This window comes from Buteo buteo, chromosome 25 (assembly GCF_964188355.1).
Source record: "Buteo buteo chromosome 25, bButBut1.hap1.1, whole genome shotgun sequence".
NCBI lineage: Eukaryota > Metazoa > Chordata > Aves > Accipitriformes > Accipitridae > Buteo > Buteo buteo.
In genome coordinates this window covers 11792187-11818969 of record NC_134195.1, presented here as the reverse complement: position 1 = coordinate 11818969, position 26783 = coordinate 11792187, and the positions used below count along the sequence as shown (strand labels likewise).

Sequence of the window (26783 nt, the reverse complement as noted above, 5' to 3'; positions counted from 1 at the left end):
AATTTGTTGAGGAAACCTTGAATATAAAGTATTTGGGCCTAATGAGTTCTTACCAGTTTGCGTGAGTCTTTTGCTAATGAACTTAACTAATTAGCAACAGATGCAACTCTGACCCTGTATTTGGGAGTGACTTAATTGTGCTTGGTCTCCAGTCTTTTTCCTGTACTGCCTTCTAAATTGTCATGCAGAAACCAGTGTATACTGCTCATCTCTCCTGTACTTCTGGTAAACTTCCAGTGCTATTAAATCCCTAGTTACCTGTTTCATAATCTAGTTCTTGGATTCGGCTCCCCCTCATCTCCACAATAGCAGTAGTTATACAGGGAGCAGTAAGCTGATTTGCAAACACTGGGTTCAAGGTTATTTTTAACATTTCTTAAGGTGGAACTTTACCACGTACTGCTTCTGTATTGACGCATAGGTAAACTCTTCTGTTCAGTTACCTTCTTGGCAAAGACTAGATGTTGTGCACTGTACAAAGATTTTTCTTTTTTTCCAGAATCAAGAACAGCTTAGAGAAGAGGATTCTGATTTTATTCTGAATGATGGTGACCTTACCGTGACATATGGTGATACAACAATAACTGCAAATGGTTCTTCTGGCCCCCATACAGCTACCACTAGCCTTGATGGCAGGAGAACAAAAAGTAGTTCAGAGGAAGCACTGGAACGTGATTTGGGAGCAGCAGATCATGAAGTTACAAGCAGGGGTACCCGGCTAGTATTTCCTCTGGAAGACAATGCATGATTACTGACTCAGTAAAAATAACTCTTGCTCAGTGGATGGATCAAGGAAGACTGCAGGCCACTGTGTCACTTGAGGTGGGAATGTTTATTTAAACAAGTTAACACGCGTAAGTGGTTTTACTAGGGTCTGAAGATGTCACCTATTTTTTACTCAAGATGCTGACAGTGGGGTTTTCTAAATGTCTGAAAATAGACAAATGAGAAAACTGGTCATTCTCCTCTTCAACCACATATTGAATCCAAGTATAACTAGCATGCTGCAATTGTCTTGTTCAGCTGCAGCAGCTCTCTCTGAAGAGAGGTACATGAAAACATTGTCAGAACTGAGCTTGTCTTGGCTTAGCTTGGGAATGTGGAAGAAGAAATATAAATATGATAATAATTATGAGATAAAAAAGAATGTATGTGTATCAATGTGGAGAGATCCATTGTTAACTTCTCTCATGAGGCTGAGGAAACTAAAGTAAAACGGGACAGTATACATTAGGACTACAGGTGCATGAATGGAAGACTGGGGAATCTGTTACTGCAAGCTGTACTTAATGTATTTCAGGGAAAAAAGGGAAAAGAAGATTTCTTCACTGGCCATGTGTTTAAATAGGAAAGCAATGAGAGCTACTTGTCCCTTTAGCTTTGGGCAACTTGACTATTACTATTCGCCTAACTTCTAGTGCCTCAAAAGAAAAACATCCAACTTCCTGTGGTCTAAGACATACCTGACCCAACACAAGCCCAGAGCCAGGTTCTCTTGGGTAAAAGTCATGAAGTGAAACTTTCTCTCCCTTAGGGTTCTTAAAAGCAGATGAAGATAGTTGGAAATGTATCTTGGGCTGGGGAAAACAGCAGCTAAGAGGAGGAAGGGGGTGGAGAGAGAGAGGCAGTATTGAACTTGCATGGAACCATGAGGTTTCGTATTGCTCAGAAGAATCCATGGACTCTGCTTACAGTTCTTGTGTGTGATAAACAGCAAACATCTAATTAAATGGACACACAAATACTGCTGGCTTTACCATTTGTGACTATACTAAAAGAAAGGTGTTTACTCTTGTTCTTTTTCGCAGAGTAGATGTGAAACTTCAGTGGGGCATTGCACAACAACATATAAGCTACAGAAGTGATGAACTGCAGTATCATCTTAAATGTGAAAAGGGAAAAAATCTTTACCTAGTATTTAGCCCACTTACACGTAGGCCAGCTTAAACTTATTGCTAAATGCTTTTTGATTTCCAAATGAGGAGATATCATTGTCTTTGCCAATAGCTGAAAACTTACACTTGGAAGAGCAGTTCAGCTATTTAAAGCATGCTAAAATGTGATTTCATTCTCATGTCTCAAAAGGTTTATTTTTTTAAAGAGTTTTGTGGCCCACTAATGTGATGTAATATCAGTTTGTCTAGTAAGTGTGTTTTTCTTGCTGCCATTTCAGTTGTTCCTCTCATAAAATTGTGTGTGAGTAAATACCCGCTCTGTTTTTCCTTAACTATTAAACCTAATGGGCTAACTTCGGTACGGGAACTTACTGCTGCAGAGAAACATTGCAGTCCTATTGTCTAGTCTGCTTTCTTTCAAATGTGTTCTCTAATGAGTGATCTACCTCCTTATCTGTCCCTCCAAGATAAATTTGTAAAGGGCATTGATCTATAATGACTGTCTGACATTATTAAGAAAAGAGACACGAGAAAATCAGAAGCCTTTTTGTGGAAAAACTGGAAGACCAATACAGTCTGAGCTCTGCTCTTAAATGGTGAAGAGTAACAAACTCTGAAGATCTCTGAGCAGAACTACTCCTTTTCAGTTCTCATCTGCTTTCAAGGAAGACAAAGCAGATCGCAATGATCCATGCTAGTTATACTGTTTACATGGCTTGGTTTTGGGGTTTTTTGTTTGTTTGTTTCTGTTTTTTGTTTTTTTAAGTGCTCTGACAGTAGAAAAAGTAGTTTCCTCCTACATTACAAAAACAACTGCATTCATTTTGGACAAGTCTTTGGGACCCGTGCTGTCAATGCTGAGTGAGGACTTAAGACTTCTACAACACTTAGAGTTATTAGCTGAGTCATATGCACCAAATTTTGGGTTGAGACAGTGAAACTTACCCAAAATAAATGGACTTAATACAGTGAGGCAAATATTTACATGCAGCTTGAAGCTGAAGCTTACCAAATTACTTTGGCTGAAAAACAGAGCCTTACGCAGAGATCTGTTCTTTGGAAGAAAGATCTGGTACAGATTCCAGAAGCAGAAATTCTGTTTCGTTAGCTTTCTCGAGAAGACTGAATTTCTTAAAAGCATCAGTAAACTATCCCAGCGCAGGTGCTTCTCTGTCTGTGTTTTTAATTCCCATAGCAAAAATATACAATTGAATTAAGTTCACCAGTAAGCCCAAAATGTGGTTGTGAAAGAGCAACCAAAATAGATGGATCACTGGTGAGAGGTGAGGAATATAATACTCTAATTCACATTCAAAAATTACTTAAAAAGTTTATCCAACATGGTGAGGAGAGGCCCATATACATAAGCTTAATTTTAACTCGTATATTACAACAATGCATTTTATTCCTTGATTTTTGTCTATTTTTCATTTTAAGTCTTCTTCCAAAATTGGACTTCACTGTCAACAAAAGGTAAGCTAAAACATCTAGCCTCTTACCACTGACACTGATCCTTGTACCAAATTCCCAAGGGACTCCTGTACTGAAAAAGTAGGAAAAACAAAAAGAACCCTCCTCGTCCTGAAACACTGCATATTTCACCAACTAATAGATGCTTTTTTCTTGTGTATGTCCTTTTGAAAGAATAGTTTAATACTTTCAATTCCTTTCCAGTAGGATACTGAGCTGGCAAGAACTTGACTGAACCATACCGGGAGATGGGTATTTTCTTACGAACTTGGTGTGAGGTTTTGAATAGAAAACACAGCTTAAGATCGTAATGAACAGCAATCAGTACATATTAATACCCTCTTCAAATTGAAAAAGAAAACCTGTAAGATGATGGTCTTCACTGAAAAAGGTGTTGCTATACTAACATAGGATGTTGCAGCTCATGTGGCTGCCCTTGTACTTGGGACTGAGGGATTTCTCCTTGTACTTTTTCTGCTTGCTGCATTGTCAACTTACTGCTGAAAATCTTCACCTGAAGTTGCCAGGAATCTGCTAACTTCAGTCCCTGGAGATGGGCAAAATGAAGTCCCTAATCTTATTTCAGTGCTTCACAGAAGCAAGGCAAGACTGTTCTGCAGTGGCTTGAATTCCCATGCAAACAAATCTTTCTGATTTACTTGTGTAAAAGGTCACAGCAATCCACAAGCAGTACAAACATCATATTTAAACAGACTAAGAAGTTATCTAAACCCTTTGAATGGGGTGGGTGGGTGGGGCGAGATTAGAAAGATTTTAATTTACAGAATTTGGAAGAACACAAAAAATATCTAGAAAACTGGCATTTTTGTGCTTTGCTTGCTAGTTAATTCAGCATGTGTGAGAAATGATCATGTTTTGAGTCACCTGTACAACGCTGCACATTTTTTGTGCAAAAGAGCAAATTCTCTTAACTTCCATGGGACTATAGGCGGTTTATCAGTTAAAGTTGAGTAGCTATGAGCAGATCCTGTGACTAAGAGCAGTACCACAGCAGCCTCACTACAAACACAGGCATAACACTGGATTTTCCAGGGTGCTGTTTGTGAGAAGTGTTTGAAGTGCTGCTTCCATTGGCTTCAGCAGTAGCTCTGATACTCTGAGCTCAAGTTATCAGAAAGGAGGAACGCTATGACAAGTGTGTTTATGCTGTACGTTACATGTCTGCTATGCAGAAGAAGGGTACAGTGTAAGCTACCTTTTCTGATAAAGACTGAACAAGGGTAAAGTATCACATACTTGGTACTTGACCAAGTCTAGCCCTCTTCCAAGGATGCAAGTTTTTTGGCCTATGAAAGGAAGCCAAAAATATTTTTTACTTTTTTTACACTGAAGGAGTTGCCTTTGGGGAAAGGACTGCAGAAATTTTAACTGAAGGGGAAAAAAAATCTAAGCTTTTTTGGCTGAACTTCCAAAGAGCTGATCTTAAGCAAGTACATAGCAAAGGTTATAATGATGTCTACTACTAACATGATAGCTACTATGTTTTACTCCTGGGGAGAGGGAAAGACCTCATGGTAGGAAGTCTAGATAGCATGAGCACCTTATAATAACTAGAAGGCCAGATCCTGTGATTTTAATCTTTGTAATCAGTGAGACAATTTGTAGATTGGCATGGAAAGTGTGGTCCTTCTTGTGTAAGTTCAATATAAATTGAATTGCTGTCTGTCTTCAGACAGTATCAGTCAGAGGAGCTTCTCTGAGTCTAATTTGTAACAGTAAAACCCTGGAAGCTAATATGCTTCACATGCTTTTCAAAGAAAGGTTCAGTGTTTCTTTTAACTCTGTTTGAAGTAGCTCACAGGAATAACATCTTGACCTCAGCCTTGGCAGAGATGGTCTGTGCCTCTGCACAAGTGTGGGAATGGAATTTGAGTAACCAGAAGCCTCAACTTTATGTGCTTTTCTTTAAGATGCGGGTGAGGGGAGAAACTTTTTGGGGGAGAAACCAGAGAACTTACAGATACATCAGCAGGGAATATTCCTCTCCAAAATACTCAACTCGTGATCCGCTGAGTCTTAGAAGCAAGGGAAGATAAACCATGACCAAGAGGCACAGACCATCCAGCAGGAAAGCAGGCAGGAAATACCCCAAACTGGCTATGAACAATCTCGGTTGTAATCAGAGTCACAGAAAGTAGGACAGAGCTGCTGAGTAGCTTGAGCACATTCCTAAGAGAAAAACATGTAGAATAACAATTTCAAATGTCCCTGCACTGAAAAATGCTCTTTGTAAGAAGCAGCCCATGCAAATCTTATTTGCAGTGCAGGAGGAGGGTCTTGCTTCCCAAGTTTGGGGAGGAGAGTTTAATACTGTGCAGTGAGAAGCCACAGATACTTCTTGGCCTGGGATTTTTGGGAGTGTCCTTCTGAAAAATAACTTCCAGTAGAAACAAGCTTGCAAAGTGAAAGAGAAGGAAAGTGTGGAGGAAATAGTGAATTACAAAGCCAGGAAATGGCTTAAACAGGCAGCTTTACTGTGGGAACAGCATGGTAAACAATTGCTACTCTTAATCTTGCAGTCCTAAATGCTGAGAATTTTTGTAGGCTTCTGCATACCTTATCCTAAAACAGGGGCAATGGGATAATGCAAAAGTAATTAAACTACCCTGTCCTGATTGATCACAAAATCGAAGGCTTTCACAGGGAAGCGCTGACTTGCTTCTACTCCAGAGCAAGGAAAGTAACTTTTTAAAAAAAAAGTGTTCAAAATAATCTTGCATTGCTACTATGTTTTTTTGAATCTAAAAAGCCTTTAGTAATTTTGAAAGCAGTTCTAGGGTAACATTAGTCTGGTAAATATGGAGGTGCCTTATAAAATGTACATACATACAAACAGGTTGTAAATGCTTGGCCAATCATATCTGTGTTGCAGACTCAAATGGAATTTCATATCTTCATTTGATACTTGCAATTTATACAAGCTTTTGCTATGGAAATTAAACAGTTGTGACAAAGTGATTAAATGCTAGAATCAGTTCAGATTTTCAGATAATAAAATGATCTACCTGGTTTGGATGCTTTATCCACTATGCCTTTATCGTATGCTACTTACTTCATCGTAATCTATTTTGCACCACCCCACGTGGACTTGCAGACCTCCAAAATGCCATTGGGTTTGAAGCTTTATCTAGGGACTGAAACTTAATTGGGAGAGACAGCTCATAATAACTTATACTGGAATAAAGGACTTCCTTTGTTGCCTGCACTGTCTATGTCGGGAAACTTGGTGGTGTAGAAAGGTGTCTGCAGGGAGGGAGAGAAGTCGTGGCTTTTTGAATACCTGGTTATGCTGATGCGGATAAAGCCAGTGTCCCTCCCAGGTTCATGTACAGTAGTACGGAGCCAGAAGGGATTTATACTGGTGCATGCAAAGAGGAAGCAATCTTTGTCCTAGGGAAATTAAAGATGTTTGGGTTAGTCCTAGCTTTTGTTAATGTAATGCTTTTTCATTTAATTTTCTGATGGCCCTAGTTTCTTGCACTTTTTTAACCTTTTGGAGCTTGAAAGCATCATCCCATATAAATACATTATGTGTGTATTTTAAAAGGGGGGGCGGGGAGAGGAGTTAGAAGAGTCAGGCTTCACTCTTGTGCCTGAGCACAATGTCAAAGCTATGCTACGTTGCTAGCTTATGCAAATTTGGTTAATTAGATGGTAATAATTTGAAATACTGTAATTAAAGGTCACTTTCCCACTTTTATTTAGAAAAAAAAACAGATTTGCATTCCCTCAGAGAAAGTGAATGCTCAACTTAAAAGGGTTTTGCTGCAATGTTAAAATACTGAACTTTAGGCTATGAGAAATAGATTAGATTTATTTTTTAACTAGTAAAGTCTCTGAAGTTGTTATTACAGAGGCAGGGAGAAGTAGGTCATGCAGTTCCATGTTATAACATATTTATGAATTTTATTTCCAGATTTTAGTTTAATCAAGGAGGTTATCATCCACTGTCTGATTCTGAATTTCAGTCCTAAATTGCCTGGCTGAATGTCTTGGTGTTGACACAGATTAATACCAGAAAGCAGAATACCAGAAGGTATTCTTCTGGATACTATCAGCCGATTAGTAATAGTCATTGTGAAATAATAGCTTCCAGCACACAGGGTCACTTGAGATAAGTTTGTCTGATTTTAGTTTGGGATGTTGGAAGTAAAGAAAGGGATATGACCCATAGCTGGTTTCGGTGGAGCAGGGAGACCGTAAGCATCTAAGGGTGTCCCAAATTTGCTTCCTTCCTTTAAGGGAGACAGGCTGCTGTGCCTTTCCTTTGCAGTTATAGGATGCGTGCTACAGGTTTTCTGTTCATTAGTTCTGATCTGATCATAAAGCACAAAATCAGAAGCAGCATTTAACCCGATTTCCATCAGTCTACCATGCTCACAACTCTTACCCTCTTGTCATTTAACATACAAACACATCAGTAAGGTTGCAGGAGGTGTCTTAAGGTTCCTTTGAACATAAAAACGCACTAGGTATCCAAAGCATATCATGCTGTCCTGACCAAGACTGCTATGGTAGATGGTCTGTCCAAACCTTTTGGTAACTTCTGCTTCCTTGTTATCAAAGCACCTAAGGCCTGCGTGGTATGATAGGTTCAAGCTGGAGGTGGGCCAAGCACTGTATCAGGGAGGGCTGTAACATATATTAAATCCTATCCTTCCTAGAGATAATGTTATCTCTTGTGTGCAAGAAATTGGGTGCTACTGCACCAAATGTCTTTAACAACACTGAAGTAATTACTGTAAGCAGAGGTTTGTAGAACTGGAATATAATACTGTATCCCCTGATACATCATCTTCATAGTGTTGATAGCTACAGCAACAACCGTCTTTCCAAAATTTGCAGTTTAAGCTGTGAGGGTTTAAGGAAGACAGCAGCTCTCTGCAGTGTCAGGGTTTGGTTTTTTTGGTCTTCAGCACTTAGTGCAACAATGGCGTGCAGGTGCTCTGAGCCCTAGTTTGGGAGCTCAGTGTCCTAACGAGGTTAAGTGGCAAGGGATTATTGTTTAACTAAAACAGTGGGTGGGGAAGAGAGGAAAAGCAAAATATTGTGAAAGCTCTGTAAGTTGTGGGGATAGTAGTAGTGGAGGAGGGGGAATAAACACCTGCTGGGCTTTCTGCCACTGGCTGATTTGTGTACATACTTAGCTAAACATTCAATTGTGTGGACAAGATACTGCAGTAATTTCAGCCTTGTCTGAGTGTGCTGATTAAGGCTTCATCCACACATTCCTTTCTCAAGAGAAGAAATGCAAGTGCTGCTTGGAGCTCGTGCTCTGTCAACAAGTTTCAAGTTAGGTATGAAGATGGTGTTACCATTCTAGGTCAGCAAAGTACTTCATCTTTCCATTTCTTCTTAGTACTCCATTACTTCAAGTAGATCTTGGAGTCACTGGGAAGTAGCAGGTACAAGGCGTTGTTAGCTTTTGTGGAGTTCATTGTTTTATGTCGAGTTATACCATTAGCTGCACTAGAACAAATAATCATATTTGTCATGTGTAGTCGAGTCAGAAATATGTCATCTCTAATTATTTGATTAATAGTGGTGCAAAACTTCCTGTGGCTTGATATATACAAATAAACTCCATATTTCAGCTCAGAAGTGAAAAGGGCTGATGCTGGCAGGTCTTTCCTCAAGGCAAAGCTAGCAACTCAGCCCTCTTCTCACAGTACAGAATTGATTGAGAGTTCCCTATTGAGAGTTTCCTTCCTTAATGACACCTACCTGGGAGCATCCAACAGTTGCTCCGATATCCTTTTATTTTAGGAAGGACTGCAAGCTACAACTAAAAGTAAACATTATTATATGGAAAAATAAAATACAGATTTACATCAATATGGCTGTGATAGAGAGGAGTTATAAATCTGTTTCTTAGAGTGAATGATCACGCAGACAAAGGAGGTCTGGATGATACACTTCATTTTATAAGATGATATTTGGAAAGTTCTTTGGCAAGAAGTCTTAGCTCATGCTTAGTTGCTGTAGGAAGAGGAATCTATCAGGATTAATAACTGACCATTTATTCTTGGTTCTGTTTCTTATCTTTTCACCAATTTTCACAAGGGAGAAAAGTTGCTAGCAGTGTCACCCAGAGGTTTGTGCTGCTGGATCTGGAGAAGGGAGTGAGTAGGAAAGTGAAAAATGTGTGGGATATTCAGTTACTTAGTATGATGGAACCCAACACTGACTGTGGGGTAGTGCTTAGTGAAAAGTACCTCCAGTTATACAAGTGCAACAGCCTATAAAATAGATGTTTCCTTGTAAGAAAGAGCTTGGAATCATTCTGGTTAGTGTTTAGAACACAGCAGGAAGCCTGTCTTCTAAAAAGACAAACAATGTTGGGAACTGAAGTAAAAAATCACAAATCTTCTGTTGCTCTATAAATCGCCTCTGTGTCCCTGCCATCAGCATCCCATGTAGCTTTGGTCATATTTGAAAGGACATTTAAAAAAACAGAATACTGAAGAGGCACAGAGCAGGGCAAAAAGGTAACCAGAAGTACAGTGCAATTTTCATATGATGAGTAGACACCAGGTTGTTTCAATTGGGTAGAAGAGATGGCAAAGGAGTTTTGTAAATATAAAAATGGTATGGCAAGGGAGATCAGGGAATGGCGATTCACCTGTTACTAAGAAAAAAAATGAGGGGGTACTAGCTAACATGAAGCAGCAAATCAAAACTAAAGGCAATGTTGTTACCCTAACCAAACAGTGAAACTTGCTGTTCAAAAGTGTATCAACAAGTACAAAAATCGGCGTTTCTGACAAGACCAGTGGCACCCATAGCCATTCACCACAATCCAAACCTCGCCTCTGCCTTAGGCACTCCCCCAACAGCTGAGGAGTTGGGGGAGGACTAAGGACATCTTCTGTTGCATTGCTTTCCCTAAGCATGTCCTGCTAGCCTGAGTCGGCTACCACTGCTGTGGAGGTTTTTCCCCTTGTACACACATAGTGAGCTAGTCTGAGTTTTGCAATAAGAGATGAATGCTGGAAACAAACATCTTGTGCTAACCCCTCTGCCGTACCTGCACACCGGGCTGGGGAGTTGGGGGTGCGGTGCAGAAGCTGCTCGTTAGTACTGTCCAAAGCAGCGATGCTTTGCCTGTCTTCAGAGAGGGCATGAGGTGAAGCCTAGGCAGACTGCTAATGCCAGTGTAAGAGACTAGTGGACAGTCTTATTTATCTTGCATTATCTTATCACACATTTTACACCAAACCACGCTAGTTACATACAAATTGATGAGTTTGTTACCACAGTGACCAGTTAGCCTTGGGTTTATTTTTCAGCTCAGTGAAAACAGGAACTCACACCTCAGGTTAAATATTTCTCTTGCACCTTGCACTTTTTCCATAACACTGAAGAAATGGGCGCTTCTCGGTAGCTTGTGAAATCACTGGCAAGTCTTCTGCTCACAGCGTGACCTTCTTTGAGCAGAGACGGTCTTCCTTGTCCCAGTGGTGCAATGTGGGGGCTTTGCTGTACTTTGCATGCAGTGAGTCACTTTATTTTTTGATGGCAGTATGATCCACAGTCAGCAAATCTGAGCATGAAATACTACAGTGCCAGTTGAAGGGGTTGAAACCCTTCTTTTGCTATTCCTGTTGTCTTGTTTCCTTACAAATAGCTGGAAGCAGTGTCTCCAGTCATTAAGAGTTGCTGCATTTTGACTGTACTTGTCCATTCTGGTCAACAATGAGGTTTTTAAAGAGACTGGAACTTGTTTTAGGAAGAAGTAGTTCTTGATCCTCTCCAGACAGAAAGTTTGGCTGAAGTGGATGGGTGCCCTACATTTGGGAGTGTGACCGTATATGCAAAGTGTGAGCTGGCTGACAAGGCGGTGCAGGTACCTCCGTCTGCTTTCAGTGAGAGCAAACTGCCCCCTGCGCCGAAGTTCATCCTGCAGTCAAGAAGAGAAGCTCTGCAGTGAGCCTGAAAGTGAGAAGCATATCAGGTTTTGCAGTAATAAATAGGTTTTAGCATCTGGGGGAAGACATGAAAGCTTGTAATCAGGTAAGTTATGAAGTTCAGAACTTTTATTTGTTCTTTGTCATTGTTATTTAATGAGAAAAGGACTCTTCTTCAACATTACCAAGTGTTATCTTGGAAAACTGAGATCTAAGAAAATTACAGCTATTTCCTGCCTACAACTACAGAGCCCCTTTGTTCAGGAGGCCCAAGAATTGATGTTTTTAATGCTACTTATTTTCAACTTTTTTTTTTTTGTTCAATCCAAATAAACCATTCTTCTTTTGCTTTTTGCAATATGTTTTCCTCAAATATGTGGGAGCTTCCTTCTAAAAATAAGGGGTACTCAGTAAATTTTCAGTATGCTAATGTCAGCTGAATATTTGAACTGGATCAAACAAGGGAGGAGTGGAAATAATGATAGGAGAGGGTGATCAGAATTAAACTGTACTTGAAGAGCTAAAGACGTTCCGTCCACTGTCTTTCTTTCCCCCAGCCATTCTGTGTATTCTAAAATATAATCGGTAAAGGATGTTTAAGTTTTTATCAATCTAACGTAGCTTCTGTTCCAAGATTAACACACCTATGATATGACTGAATTCAATATTCTCAAAGCAACTGAATTTTGTTAATCCATTTACCTCCTCTTTTCCCTAACCAAGAGTGGGTTCATGAAGTAAAAACTATTCCTGCTAAACTAATCCACAGTCCAAGACAATGTGATTTCTGCAAAGCACTTGAAGTAACATAAGCCATGTGTATTTTTGAAGTTAGGACCTGTTTTGGTTTTGGTTTGGTTTGGGGTTTGGTTTTTTTTAAGAATAAAAAATGTGACAGCTTACATTCAGTTTTGTGTAGCATAATGCTTGAAAATGTGACTTTTTCTAAATACACTATGTGTTCTGAGCCATCTGATCAATAAAATAAAATTATCAAATCCATCTCTATTAAAAATCTTAAACAAAACCAAGTCTGCTTTCTTGTTATGGGACAAGAAATAATATTTAAATACTAAATGATTACATACAATCTGAAAAAGGGAATCATAACCTGAGGTAAGACTACAGCTATCTTGAAAACGTGCTTTAATCTAGAGGATGAGTAATTAAACACATGCCCCAGCTATAGACAGAAACTTTATTCATGGCGTGAAATTTTCAATACCAACTGCAGTACTGAAACATACCTATCTTTTTCTAGAAATGCCAGCCTTGTCTTTCCAGCAGTGCTTTTAGTCTTTTATATCACAATGAGGAGAGAGCTCTTCTCTATGCTTAGCCGTGCCCCACCTCTCGCTGTACACTAGTCATCCTGTACAGAAAATTGTTTCTGTCCTATTATACCAGTAAGTTTGTCTTGTGTCGCAATGGTGGGTTTTAAAATGGCAAACAGGAGTTGCCCTCGGTGGGAAGCAGAGCTTTCTGGTGCGCTCCGCCATGCCGGAGGCAGCCTCCTCCCGGGTGCCAGACCAGCGGGGTTGGATGCGGCCGCAGAGCTCCAGCCGCCGGCTCCCACCCGGGTCCCTCGCTACACAGATCTTGAGAAACCAGGTGCCCGCTGGCTTAGCCAAAGAGCGGGATTTCGGCTGTATGCATCTGTGAGTCAGGCTTTTCAGTAGGAATTTGGGTTTAGACCCCAGAGAAGCAGCAGCATCGAGCAGTTTAAGGCAGTGAAAGGGAGGGGAGCCCAGCGTGCGTAGGTGCGGTTTCGCCTAATGGACCGTGGGAAAGAGTCTCCTCAGGCGTAACACCCACATTGGTAAAACCCTACTGCACAAATAGACAGAACAAAACATGATTTATCCTTGCTTTTGGTATTTAGAAAGGAAGGAGAAGGCTATACCATCAAATGTAAACAGAACTACCCTCAGGTTGCTAAAAGCTGTTGATAGCTGCATGCTTCAACAAAGATGCCATAGCTGTGTGGGGCAGAGGCAGCAGTAAGAAGGAAAAAAAGGTGCTTCTAAAAAGGAAGGTGGTCCATCCCAGGCCTTTGTCCAAGAAAATTTGCAAAGATGGATGTACATTTTTTTCTTGTAGAAGTTCACTTTTTATTTGGAGAACAATACTATGCATATATGAAAGCACTTGGTTACAATAATCAACCTAATTTTACCTTTTGGCAGTTATTCCAAAACCTGACTGTCCAAAGGATGTAAACTTTGCTCTGTATTAATTGCACTTATGCCATTACAGGTATTCAAATTACTTCTCACAGTTAGATGCTTCTAGTACTACAGCTGCTTTAGTTTAAGTAACTATCACCTTCCCCAGATCGTTTTTACCTTTACTGGTTTAAAACCACTCAATATGGAATGAACAGTTCATGGGTACAGCAGTGATGAAGCCCTGCAGACATTCAGAAATAAGTCTTGGGAATTATTCTGTAGAGCCGTATACTGCTTCTGCATTCCCCAGATCAAAGCATTGTTAGAAGATGAAAAAGTTGTATTAATTAAATGCCTACCTCAAAATTATTCTAGCTGTTCTGTAACAGACCACAAGAGACTTCTGCTTATCCCTGGACCTTCCACTCCCATGCAATAGTAAAGATTTTAAAAATAAACTTTACTAAAGGCACAGCCTAACTCTTCAGAAGAGTGGGATGTTTGCCACGAGGGCTGGGGCATCACCCACCTACTCTGTTGCCAGTAAAGGGGTTTCACACTCTGCCTCCACCTGCTGAGGAGCACTCCTGGGGCAGCCCCGGGGAGCTCAGTGTCTCGGAGCTGGAATTCCTCCTGGCAGGAATCTGTGGAGCTGTAGGTCCAGGCGTGACTGGATAAGGTTTGACAGCTCCAAGCAACTTAAAACTCAGTTTAGAAATAAGCTGAGTTTATTCAGTCTTAAAACCGCTTACTAGCTGTTTTCTCCAAGGTTAGCATTACCAGTTCACAAGCAACACGTTAACCTACAGTGGAGAGCTAAAAGCAGTAGGATGGCCATTTTCCAGGGCAGAAGTATGAAACTAAAATATTTATCTGATGATCTGATCTGGTGGCATTAAGGCAGAACTGGGAGTAGTTCTGGGGCTTGGGTCAGGTGGAGTGTCAAAGTTGCTCAATATGAAAGGATGAACGAACCAAAGCACTTCATTGTTAAACTGAGGCCTGAACTGGAAACTAATAGGCTTGAAAGCTGATTAGGGGTTTTGTTGTTGTTGTGCAAAAATGAATTATATAATTACAAGCTTGTGGTAAGACTAAGCACAAAGAAATGGCAGCAGGCTGTTTTCTGCAGCTAGTAAGAGAAGTAATAGGCTTAAACTGAATCAACGATTCAAATAGATGGTAGAGAGCACTTTTTAACAGTGGATGTCCTGACATACTGGAGTAAGTGACTGCTGGAGGACAAGAAGTCTCTATCCTTAATGATTTTAAGAACAACTTGGGGCAGGTGACAAATGTCCCATCCTATCATCTTTAAATCCATTTGAGATAAAGTTAGGTATCGCTAATTGTTCTTAAACTGGTTTTAGAAAAAACAAAGGGGGGAGGAGACAATTCACCCAAGTCATCCCGTCTCAAGCAGCAGCTGAAATGACTGTCTAAAAGCTGAGGAAAGATTTCCAAAACTTCCATCAGAGAGGCCTCTGCTGTCCTTAGGCTGAGCTCCTGCAGCCCTTTCCCATTATTTTAACAAGTGCACTTACATCTTTGCTGCACTTTAAAGCTATCCAAAGCATACCTGAAACTCATACTGTTTCATGCGTGTGCATAATCACTTCACAGATCTATGGCAAAATGTTAAAGACAGCTCATCCACAGGCAGGGTAGTGCTAGGGCTGTATGACCCCACTCCCTACGCTTGCCTACACAGCTGGGATTTCTACCCATTGCAAGCGAACAACCACACAGCTTTTGCTTATACAAATACATGCCGCCTTTCCTTTTCCCTCAGCTCCTGCCTTCTCAAAAAAACAGGGCAAAAATTACTGAGTTAATGGTGTGGCGTTTGTTGTCCTCTTGATTTATTGTACAGCTCTAATATATTTTATTCAAATACTGGCAAAGCCAAAATTACCAGATTTCCTCCTAGGAAATGTTATGAGACATTAACCTATTGCAGAGTACTCCAGAACAAACTATTTTACAACATTTCTGTGAAGGTCACCGTTGCTTCCTTTTCACAGACCACAAACAAAATGTACAAAGCATCTTTAAACCAGGGCTCAGGTCTTTTTGTACATTAAAGCTGATTTTTGAGGAGACTTCAGCACTCTGTACAGAACTTTCCAGGGATCACAGGGCACCTGGACCACACAGCTTCCTATCTTGCCATAACATGGTTCTCTACCACATCAGTTCCTTTCTATTTCTAATTTAATGGAGTTGTCTTTTAAAATTGGTTGTCTTTTTTCTCTCCTGTCCTGCCACACTGCTCTCATGGTTTAAAAAAACCCTTCTTCCAACTTCCAGGCTGAAGTGATTCATTGCTCATGTACAAAAAATCTGTTCTTATGCCAGTATTGTCCGTAGCTTGATTACCTCTCTCCCACACTGCTGCTCACGCTGCTATGCACCGCTGTCCTCTTTCAACCTTGACTTTGAGGCTAAATAAACCACACAGCTTAGTCTTCTCCAAGACAGAAGACAGAGGGCTGTTATTTCACTTAACATTTCTCTGTATCTATTAAAACGTTGAATTCATCCCCTTGACACTTGGGTGGCTAGGACAGAGAACATGTTAGTGCCACTGCACATTTGCCCTCCTCACAACCAGCTCACTGAGGGGTTCAGAGTCACCCCGTCAGCCACCGGTACTCCCCGACCAGGCACACCCGCACGCTGACTGCAGCTACAGCAGTTCTGCAAAGCCAACTCCAGCATACCAAATGCGTCACTCAGCTTCTGGCAGCCTGATACGGACTTGGCCTGTTCAGAAAAACTAACTTATTTGTCTAACATCTCACAGATAGTCTGGCGCCAGGGACCGAGTCCAGTTCCTCTGAGAGCTCTTGAATATCTCAACCATAAGACACTGCCCCCATCCTTTCTCCTCCTTCAGTCTCCTACTGGATTCCTGCGCGCTTTCTAACTTCTGCCACAGACCAGGCAATCCTCACAGTGCCAGACGCGTTGCACGACCCAATCCTGCCCCAGATGGGTCTAATCTTGTGTGTTGACCAAGTGCTGTCTGTAGAGGAAGAAAGAACCCAACCACCTGTGACATATGACTGTCAAGAAGCATAAAAGGGGAGGCAGCAGATTTCCTTCAGTGCTTGACTTTGCAGCACAGACAGTGGACGTCCCTGTTAACAGTGTGCACACACAAGAGGTTTCCTGGCATTTTTTAAAAAGCTCATACTGAAAACAATAGATGTCAGTGATATACACATGAGTCACTGCCAGAATGGGACTTCTAAAACCAGTGTGCAAACATCTGTCACTTGAACCAAGGACATGGCCAAGGACATCCTCCAGACCCCTCTGTTCTGGCGGCTGGTGGTAATGCCCACCGCAGAAGGGACCACGAAGGCACTCCCAAATGCACCTCCGGCAAAGGCAGCTGGCTGAGACAGCTCTCACATCATCCCTGGTACTCACAAGCTGAGCCTGACAGTATCAGGAGGTGGGGGAAGACTCTATTTTTACAAGTTTAAGCTTTACAACTTCAGTTTTGCAGGAGAGCACTAATTCCCATGCCTCCCACCCTGATGCTGCTAGGAGAGCTGTGGGGCAGTCAATAAATTCCTTATGCAGAGGGGAAGAGAGGAGTCTGGTTTGCAGGAAAAATGCATTTGTATGGCTGAAAAAGGGATCGTGGAAGGCAAGTCACCATTGCCCTATGGATCAGCACTCCACCGGAGGGGCTGGTCCACCGTCAGTTGTCTGCACAGCCATTTGAAGAGAGAAGCGGGAAGACCTGACTTGGAAGAGCTACCAGTGTTCCCTCTACAATTCGGATTCGGCCTCACCCTGCTCTCCATCCCCCTGAGCTCTCCCCCTCCATCTCTTCCAAACAATGCTCTCGGGGCAATACCCAGCACCTCACTGTAGCCCAGCTCTTGGTCCCTACTTCTGCCAGCTTGCTCTCTCCATGTCCCTTCCTTCACTCCCACATGGTCTTAGCTGCCTTTTCCAATTAAACCAGTCCCCGCTTCCAGCTGCCCCTCCTCATCAAATCCCAGTCCTTCATCCCTCTCACACCCAAGCCCTTTGCCCAACAAATCCCACCCTCTACAACTCAAAGGCAATTCTTTTCCCCTGCTCCCTCAAGTTTACCCCACCCGTCATCAATATCTTCTCCCTCTCACCTATAGTCCCTTCCATTATTAAGCACTGGAAAGCTGAACGCTGGATTTGGGAGTCTTCCTTAGGACTACCAGCAACAGGGAAAGAGGGGCTAGAGAAGGCATCAGCAGGAGCGCAGGAATGGCAGACTCCTCCCTGCTCAGCCCCAGCCCCAGCTGTAGTTAGGTGGCTTTGATTCCCACTGCCGTATGTCTGGTACCACGCTGAGCTCTTCTGTGGGAAAGAAAGAGGTTTGAGCATGCTCACTGAAGATAAAACCAATGCAGATTTTATTTGGTATAAAGTAAAGATACACACACATACCAAAATCACTTTTACTGAGCACATGCTATCTGTTTTTTACAAATATTAACATATTTGGCCAAATCAGAATAGAAGGCAGAGGTAAAAACAAAACACGGGGGGCATCCTCTACACAGAGGTCATTTCCCCTACCCGAACTGGAGTTCGTGTCCCAAAGCACTGAAGTGACAAATGATTCAAAGAAACATCTTTGAGAGTATTTGAACACAGGCAAAAGACCACCACATCCTACCGCTGGGTTCAAAAGAACATGCAGTTTTGACTGAAGTTCCCCAAAGAGATTTAAACCTTAAGCCCAAGATGAAAACTTTCAGCTGACATACAGCTGAAGTCTGGCAATTAAAAACAGGACAACAAATTTAGAAGTGCCAGGGAAAGAGCCAATTCCCATTTACCAACACCAAAAAATGGCGCTGCAGGTGCCGTAGGTCAGCAGCATTGCTCAACGCTTCAGTGCTGGAAGCACGAACTCCCTGGTACTCAATACCCAGACAAACTGTAGGTACTGAAATGTTAATCAGCTTCCAGCCTGTTGTCCGGAGCCAAGAGTGCCAGAGAGACGCCTCAGCGACAAGCAACAGGTCCCTTAGTCATTGAAACCCATCACCTTAATGAGCTTGGACTTAACATTCATCTCTTTAAACCACAGTCAAGAGAAGGACAATCTGGACCCCGGCCCCCCACTCACACACACATAGCCAGTGAGGTGTTGAAAACTTCTACTAGTGCAAGATTTGCTTTGACAATCGTATTTTTCCCATATCCTTCTCCATGGTGGTAGGTGTCATGTCAAGTTAAATAGGAATGGCAAAATAATATCTAAGGTAGTCCTAGTGCTGCGTGGATCGCAGGGTGATTCTGAGAAATGACATGCACCGTTCTCACTGTCCTTGTACTCCAGATACCATCAGAGACTCTCAGCAGCCACTCTTCTGTGTTCAAGAAAGGAACAGAACGTGCTGTCAGGCTTGTTGGCTTAGTGTTTCAGGAGCTCAGTTCTTCACTGAAATGTTGTTTAATTGCATTACCATAACAAACCCAGAAATTCTGCACTGTTTTGTCATCGGGCTTACTGAAAGTGGTGACATTGAGAACTTAATGTTGAAACTCAGAACTTTTTCTTCATGCACAAACCAATTTGGGGAGGGGGGCTAAAATAACCCATGCAATACTGAAATTGTTAAATAAGTAAATCCACGACTGTTCTAAGACTTCTGTTAGATATTGCGACTGATGGAGCTAGTAAACTATTTCTGTTGTATCTGAAGTATGCAAGTACATACCGTGGATATCTACAAGGACTCCCTCAGTAATGTTCTAAGGAGGAAAAGTAAGGCAGGGGCTAAGTATTTCTTGTTCCTGGACTTGCAGCGTTTCTCACAAGTATGTCACTACAGTTGTCTCCCCAAAAGCAACAATTTAAATACAGATATAATGTTGTAAGAGAGTAATTAACAATTCCAGTGTGGAAATATCACAGCCTTTTACGTACAATTACAGTACTCAAGTTTCTACCTCCCTTAAGGCAGACACATGATGACCAGAAGTTAAGTAAAAACAGATGATAGAAATAAGTCTTATGAGCATTTCTCAGTTTTGTTCCCACTTCGCACTATGACTTTGTAATATATTACAGTTGTTAATTCATTATATGTAATGTAGCACAAAGTAGGTATTTTTCCCAAATCTCAGTCTGAACTAGTACAACTCTGTAGCTCAGTCCTGCTCTCCGATTCTAAGCCTGCCAAGTTCAGCCTGGCTATAAAATGTGTTTATTGTTGCCTTGCTTATCATGCCACCCTCTGCTCTAAAAGATGCAGTTATAGTTTGGTTTTCTACCTCATTTAGTAGAACTGGGACTTTACTTCAATGTCTCAGTTGAGCCCAGTAACAGTAAAAAAAGTTGGCGACCAAGCCATAAATCTCCAGCTGCTCTCAAAATGCAGTTTAACCAAGGGTGTCCTGCTTTCAGCAAGTTCTGCTTACTTCCAAAGACAACTGCCAGTGAAATTCCACACTGGTCGTCCTAATCAGACCTGTTTCTGTCTGTTCAGGTAAGTACCAACACTGAGATTTGGCAGTACTTTTTTTTTTCTTCTTCAAGGTATAAGTTTCAAGGCCAACAAGTGTATGCTGTAAGCATCCTCAACAATGCTTTCCAACACCATCAAAACACCTTGAAGAGAAAAATGAGATGCATTTGTTGGTGAGCCTTAGTTGTCCTCCTTAGGCAGGGGAATTTTAGAAAGCCTTCTAGGGACTGAAGCACACATGTCGCAACATCAGTCATTAAGCAACCGACATCCAGCCTTAGATGCTCTCGCACATCCTGCTCTAAGATCCCACTCTGGGTTTCTTACTCCTTTTTCAGCTTTGGATATTCCCTGTGGATTGTTTTGAAGAGTCTTCTAATGAACTCAGGCGTCCTGAATGCAAACCACAAATCGCACTTGCTGTATTTTGTACACTTTGCCCAACAGACCCCTTTTCACAGTACACAAAAAAACTTACAAGAACAGCTTGGTATGAGAAAAAAACTGAATTAATCACTAATGAAGAGCAACTGTGTTTGTTAGTGAACAACTTCTGCTGAGAAAAGTAAGTCTTGATACAGAAAATGCATCTATGATGTCAAACACAGAAACTGCTTCAGAAAATACTAAATAATTTGCAATTAGTGTATTTCTTCCCAGCTATAGGCATCAAGTTAAGCTAGATGGCAACACTTCTTTCTTCATCATGACGAACCAGTGCAAGTGAAACTAAGCGTGGATTTCTAAAAACTTCTTATGAAAGACATTTACCACCTGAAACAGCAAGATGAGATTCCCCGTCACGGTGAAGTGAATGCCTAACAGTTGTGCCGTACAAATCTGTGACTGCAACTTGCTAAAACCAAATCAGCAAGATATACGGGATTTTAATCTCCCATCTGACATAAGAAAATAAGTACCGTATCAACTTTTGGCATGCAAGAAAATCTTATCTTCTTCCCAAACCTGTCAGTACAAGCCAGGCTGGGTGTACTCCCAGAGAAGCTTTCCAAAATAGGTTACCCAACACAGGTTATCAAGGCATTGATACAGGTATTGTCCACCTATACAAATACCATTATTAAATACCAGTAGAACACCCAGGAACAAATTTTGCTGTTACAGTGCCTGTGAGAGAATACAGAAACATCCCTTACATAATACGAAAGGTTGTTCCAGCACAAAACGAAGCCCTGTAATTTCTGCTTCAAGCAGAAGCCAAAGGATGTGGAATTGTTTGAAGCATGCTACTGTGAAATGGATAGATCTACTCAAAAACGTTTTTATGACTACATTTTTCTGTCAGATAATGAAAGAAACCTGCTTCTTGTGCCAATGCACTCTCAGGTAGCAGGGTCAAGGAAGAAAAAGAGCTAAAATAAACAAAGGTTCATCCTAACTCACTGACATGTTTTACAGCACAATATTCAGAGCACGAAAACCTACAATGCAATTCAAACATTTCCTCCAAAAGAACGTAACATTTTTGAACTGCCTTTATTTCCAGCACTTTATATAAATATTGCTTTCTTCCTGATACTGGATTAACCTCCATTTGAAGTTCAGGTTCTCAGTTTGTAGTTGAGGACAGCACATAAACATCCCTATAACCCTGTATACTCTTGTGGGGCTGTTTAAATGCTGCCAGGCTGTAATGGACTCAGAAGCAGTCTCTAAGAAGTTACAATACTGCATCCCTAAATTACAACTGAACCCTCTATCCCCAAAGAAAAGAAATAAGGAAAAAAAGGTACTCACAGATACACACACACATGCACACCCTTCTCATACAAGTTGCAGGACAACTACAGGAAAATGTCATTTTAAAACCCCAAATGAAACTTAAGCTTTTCTTTTTTATTTTAAATTCAAGCTTTTATTTGGGAACCTTGTGATTAATTTGTCTTAGCCTCTTAGGAAACATTTGCTTTTGTCCAGGAGTTGCCAGCTGAGAGGATGTTATTGTTCGGAAGGGATGTGACCAGGAGGACCCTGTGCACGGCACAATGTGTCAGCCCGGAAGCCAGGGAAGAAAAGTGATTCTCTCATCTGGCTGAGAAAACAAAATGGAAATACTGAGTGTTCGTTCACCTTCCAGTTACAGTCACCCCAATGCGTGTCCCCAAGAAACATGTTAGTCACCTGTATCTCACATGAGTATCACCACCTAACTATATCAATATATTAAAAAAAAATAATCCTACTTTAAAAAGAATTACAGATTTCTTTAGAAAAACAAAGATTTCTGCCACAAACATCTCTGAAACACGGAAGCAGGCGAATGCTTACCCCCTCCACACGCCCGCCGCTCCGAACGATGGACGGAGTCAGACACGGTTCCCCTTCCCTCGGCCGCTACCCCCTACCCAGAGCACCAGCGACCCGTACGGGCAGAGCCCAGCCCCGCAGAGAGCCCGGCGGCCGGCCTGGAGCAGGCGAGCCGAGTCCTCCCCTGCGGCCGGCACCCTCCTGCCCGTCCAGGCCTGCACTGACCTCAGCACAGTGAACTTCACAGAAGCCCCTCACGCGTGCCTCAGCAGCGACAGGAGCGAGCCGAGCGTGCTTCAGCGCTCGGGAAAGGCGACGCTCTCGCAGCCACATCGTTCAAGCCCTCCAGTTCCTTGCCGAGCGCCTTCATTCGGGGGACGTTTTGAGTTTCGAGGCAGTTTTTCTGGAGATCGCCCGTGCTTTGCACACGGTCGCGGTTTCACCTCGGAAGGGCTCCGAGATCGACGCCTCTCGCCACACCTTCCTCTTCAACACAACCTCCGCCGTGCCCTCTCCACGCGCCCCGGCCCCCGGAGCAAACGCAGCCCCGCTGAAGCCGATGGCGGGAAAGTCGTCGGGGCTGGGTCCGGACCCCGCAGCGCCGCCGGCGCCTGAGGCGAGGTGGCTTTGCCTCCGCCAGGGCGGCCCTCCCTCCGGGCCGTGAGGCGAGCGGCCCCCACGCCAGCCGCGCAGCCCCGCGCTCGGCTCTCCCGCCAGCGGCAGGCCGCCGTGGCGGAGCCGGGCCCCCGCCGCCCTCGGGCCCGTGGGCCGCCCCCCCGTCCCCCGCAGCGCCGCCTCCGCCGGTCCGGCCCTCGCCCGGCGGCGGGCTCGCTACCGGGCGTCGCCGCCGCCGCTGAGGGGGTAGGCGAGGAGGCTCATGGCCTCGCCGCAGGCAGCCTCCACCTGCCGCACCTGCTGTCGGCTGAGGCGCTCCCGCCAGGCGTGGATGGCCTCCCGCGCGTCGCGGGCGGAGATGAGGAAGGGCCGGTCGGAGGAGTAGGCGGCGCCGCGGGTCATGTTGAGCACGAAGGCCTCCAGCGCGGGCGGCACGGGCAGCCCGGCGAAGCGCAGCAGGCGGCGCAGCTGGGCGCGGGGCTCCCGCACCAGGTCCTCGTAGCGCAGCTGCGTGTAGCGGCGGCGGAGCCAGGCCGGGGCGCGGCGGGCCAGGAGGAGGTCGCGGAGCCAGGCCTGGCAGATGACCTCCAGGGCGCCGCCGAGGAAGAACTCGGCGCGGTGCTGCGGCTGCGGCGCCCGCCCGCCGCCCAGCAGGCCGGGCGGCAGCAGGAGCTGCTGCGGCGGCGGCGGCTGGTGGTGGCGGGGCGGCCCCCGCGGCTCGGCGCGGTGGCGGCTGCGCAGCACCTGGATGCTCTCCCGCAGCAGCGCCTGCCTGGCCTTCAGGCGGGAGTTGTGGACGGCGCGGGGGTCGCGGAAGAGCTGCACCACCCGCAGGTTGAGGCCGGGCTCCCGCAGCAGCGGCAGCAGGGCGCCCAGCTCCAGCAGGCGCACGTCCTTGATGACCACCACCGGGTACTTGCGGCACTCGGCCTCCAGCTCCCGCAGCGCCCGCGGCGGGCACGTCTCCTCGCAGGCGGCGCCGTCGACGAGGCCGATCTCCCGGCGGGGCCGCGGGGCGGCGGGGCAGAGCGGCGGCGAGCAGATCACCTTGTTGGTCCGCCAGCCGAAGATGCCGGCCGTGGTGAGGTTGGCGGCGGCGGGCGGGGCGGGGGCCAGCGGGTCGCGGGGCCCGGGCGGGGCGGCGTAGAGGCGCAGGACCGAGAAGTCGCATCGGAAGAGGGCGCGCAGCATGTCGCGGAGGGCGCCCTGCAGGCTCAGCGCGTCCCCCGGGTAGAGGGCCTGCCACAGGTGCCACATGGGCTCGTAGAGGTAGAAGACGTCGGGGTGCTGGTTGAAGAGCTCCCCCAGGAAGGAGGAGCCCGTGCGCCAGGTGGCGTGCAGGTAGATGTGCCGCTTCCCCGCCGCGCTGCCGTTCCCCGCCGCCCCGGCCGTGCCGCCGCCGCCCTCCTCCTCCTCCTCCTCCTCGTCCAGCGGCGGCTGCCGCTGCTCCCAGCCCCACTCGCTCAGCGCCTCCTCCAGGCTGGGGCAGCGCCGCAGCAGCGGCTCCTCGTCCGCCCGCCCCCGCCTGGCCCCGTAGTCCAGCGCGTAGGGCACCAGCAGGAGCAGCAGCAGCGTGTACAGCACCAGCACCGCGGCGAAGCGGCGGTGCTCCCCCCGCCACCGCCACCGCCGGCGGCCCTTCATCGCGCGGGGTGGGGGGGGGGGAGCTTGCTCCGGACCGCCGGGGCTGCGCCGACCCTCTGGCTGCCGGCGGGAGGCTCTTCGCGAAGAGGCAAAGTTAGCGGCGGCGGGGGGTGTGGGCTGCGGGCGGCCCTCCCCGCCGGGGAGCACGCCCACGGGCACGCCGGCCAGGCTCGGGCCGCCGGCCCCGCCGCCCGCCCGCCCTCGGGCCGCCTCCTCCTCCTCCTCCTCCCCCCCCTCCTCCTCCTCCTCCTTCTCCTCCTCCTCCTCCTCCTCCTCCTCGCAGCGCGACGCGGAAGCGCCCGCACCCGCACCTGCCCCCGCCGCCGCCCGAGGAGCCGCCGCCGGCGGGGCGCGGGCTGCCGCTGCTGCCGGGGCTCCGGACCACCCGTCGCCCGGCCCCTTCCCTCCCTCCCTCCCATCGGGGAGGGCCGGAGGGGCGGGCTCGGCACCTCAGGAGTCACCCCCGCCCGGGGAAGGGCGAAAAGGCCAGGTATGTTAGGGACCCAGCAGCTGAGGCTGTCCTGAAGGGGAGCGTTTGGTCCTCCCATCCACCAGGTCTCCAGAGAAACAACACGCTACGGTAACAAAAAGAGGTGCAAATGTATTTTTAGGATGGATGACAGCTATTAAAATCTGCAGCGGGTTTCAGAAATACTGCAGTTCAGCGCTGTGGAGAGCTGCGGGATTTCTCAGCCGCGCTTTTGTGTGCGTGCTGATGGGACACAGGCATCTCGATCGTGACTCATTGCTCCGGTTTATGCATCTAAAAGTTTTGTGTCTGTCTGAGCTGGTCACCCTTTGCAGCTGGTGGGAAGGAATGGGCACCCTGTCTGGGATGTCTGATAGCCTTCTGATAACCCTTCTCTTTATTAACTACACTGGGAGCGTAACGTAACCAGCTCAGACTTAGACTTCGAGTTTTTTCAGACATCTAAGATTAGCTTAAATGAGTCTCTTGTGGGATGGAGAGTCAGCAGGATGTTGACTTCAGGTGTTTAAATTCAAATGTGTAGTCTCAAAATCTCCAGCCCAGCCCCTGCCTGACCTTGGAAGAAGCTCACAGACAGAGATGGACCACAATCCTGTGTTCCTGGTTAAGCCATCCACCTGGCAGGAAAGCGATGTCCCCGTCCTGCTGACTGTGTAGCGGGGGCTGCTGACTGTCCTAACCTCTAGGCAATGGATGGCATCCTCTGTAAAACACTGCTAACGTTTAAGTGTGGCATGCAGAGTGAAATTCAGCGAGGATAACACAATTCTTGCTCTCAGTCTGTGATGCTTTGACTCCCAGAATAGCCTGTGTAGTATGTATGCACCTGTGGTAAGGCACATTACATAACCTTGGTCAACAAGATCACAGGGCACAGAAGTGACCCACTAGTTATACAGGTTCTAAAAATGCTCCTTCTATACTATAGATATATAGATACGGAGTCTGCAGCTGCTGCACATAGTCTGAATGTCTAGCTATTGAAGAATAATCTTACTTCAAATTTGTCGGGCAAAATAGAAGGAGCACAAAGCAATGTGAGAGAAAAAGCATGCTTCTCTTCTGTCCAGGTGGTGAGCCAGCAGTCTGCCTGCTAACACTTTACTTGACCTCTGTTAAGTAAGTGTTAAAGACTGGGCTTCCTGCAGTTTATGGCGTGCTGAGTGAGTAGATGGTGCCAAACAAGATTTGTAGGCTCCTGAGCAGAAGAATGTAGAAATGATGGCATTGGAAAGGAAATTCTGCCCCAACATACATTTCACCGCTTATATTCGTCATGGCTTTGGGCTTTTTAAACAGCAAGATACACCAGTGTGAATTTCAGCTATGACTCTGTAAAGGCCATGATTTCATCCAGACGCTCCAGCAACTAAAGGGAGAACAGAATAAAAACAGACTCGCCAAAACCAGGTCACAGTCTTGCCCAAAAACTTCCCCTAAGCAAAGAACACATGTATCTAGCATTTTGAGAGGTATCTTCAGTGTAGTTGACTTCTGTGCCATCATGCAAAATAGTAATTTTGGAAGATTTGCCAAGATGGGATCCTGAGAAGTGCAGATGAGAATGGCTAACTCTGAGCTGCTGGGGTTTCCCCTTTGAAGACAAAATACTGAGTTGGTAGTAGCATCAGCACCATTGCTGACAGAGGAGCCACAGTGCAATACATGTTACTTTAAACTAATTTTGTATTGGTTTCTATGGCACATACTTGTCTAAAAACTAAAGTGAAGGTCTTAAAACAGCCTAACTAAAGTAAAGCTGTCTTGAAAAGAATGAAACATCTTGCAGCATAAGATGGCCTGCCAGACAAATGAGAAACCAT

The 26783-nt window shown here is 45.1% G+C and overlaps 2 protein-coding genes across 4 annotated transcripts in view; one reads left to right on the top strand and one right to left on the bottom strand.

Moving 5' to 3' along the window:
* SLC9A7 (solute carrier family 9 member A7) overlaps nt 1–4091 on the top strand; it is a 79483-nt gene extending 75392 nt beyond the window's left edge. For both annotated transcript variants that reach the window (XM_075057661.1, XM_075057660.1), the window contains one exon: nt 500–4091. In XM_075057661.1, coding sequence (XP_074913762.1) covers nt 500–748 — 249 coding nt within the window. In that variant the 3' untranslated portion in view covers nt 749–4091. The remainder of the gene's footprint in view (nt 1–499) is intronic.
* A 13762-nt stretch (nt 4092–17853) lies between these two features.
* Nucleotides 17854–24609, bottom strand: CHST7 (carbohydrate sulfotransferase 7). 2 transcript variants are annotated; one of them, XM_075057288.1, is made up of 2 exons: nt 22437–24609; nt 17854–21996 (listed from the first exon to the last, which is right to left on the bottom strand). In XM_075057288.1, exon 1 carries the CDS (start codon nt 24468–24470, stop codon nt 23043–23045), a length of 1428 nt encoding a protein of 475 aa, XP_074913389.1. In that variant the 5' UTR covers nt 24471–24609; the 3' UTR covers nt 17854–21996; nt 22437–23042. The 2 variants fall into 2 exon arrangements, with proteins under 2 accessions (XP_074913389.1, XP_074913390.1); XM_075057289.1 differs by having other exon boundaries at nt 17854–21992.
* Between the last annotated feature and the right edge of the window lie 2174 nt (nt 24610–26783).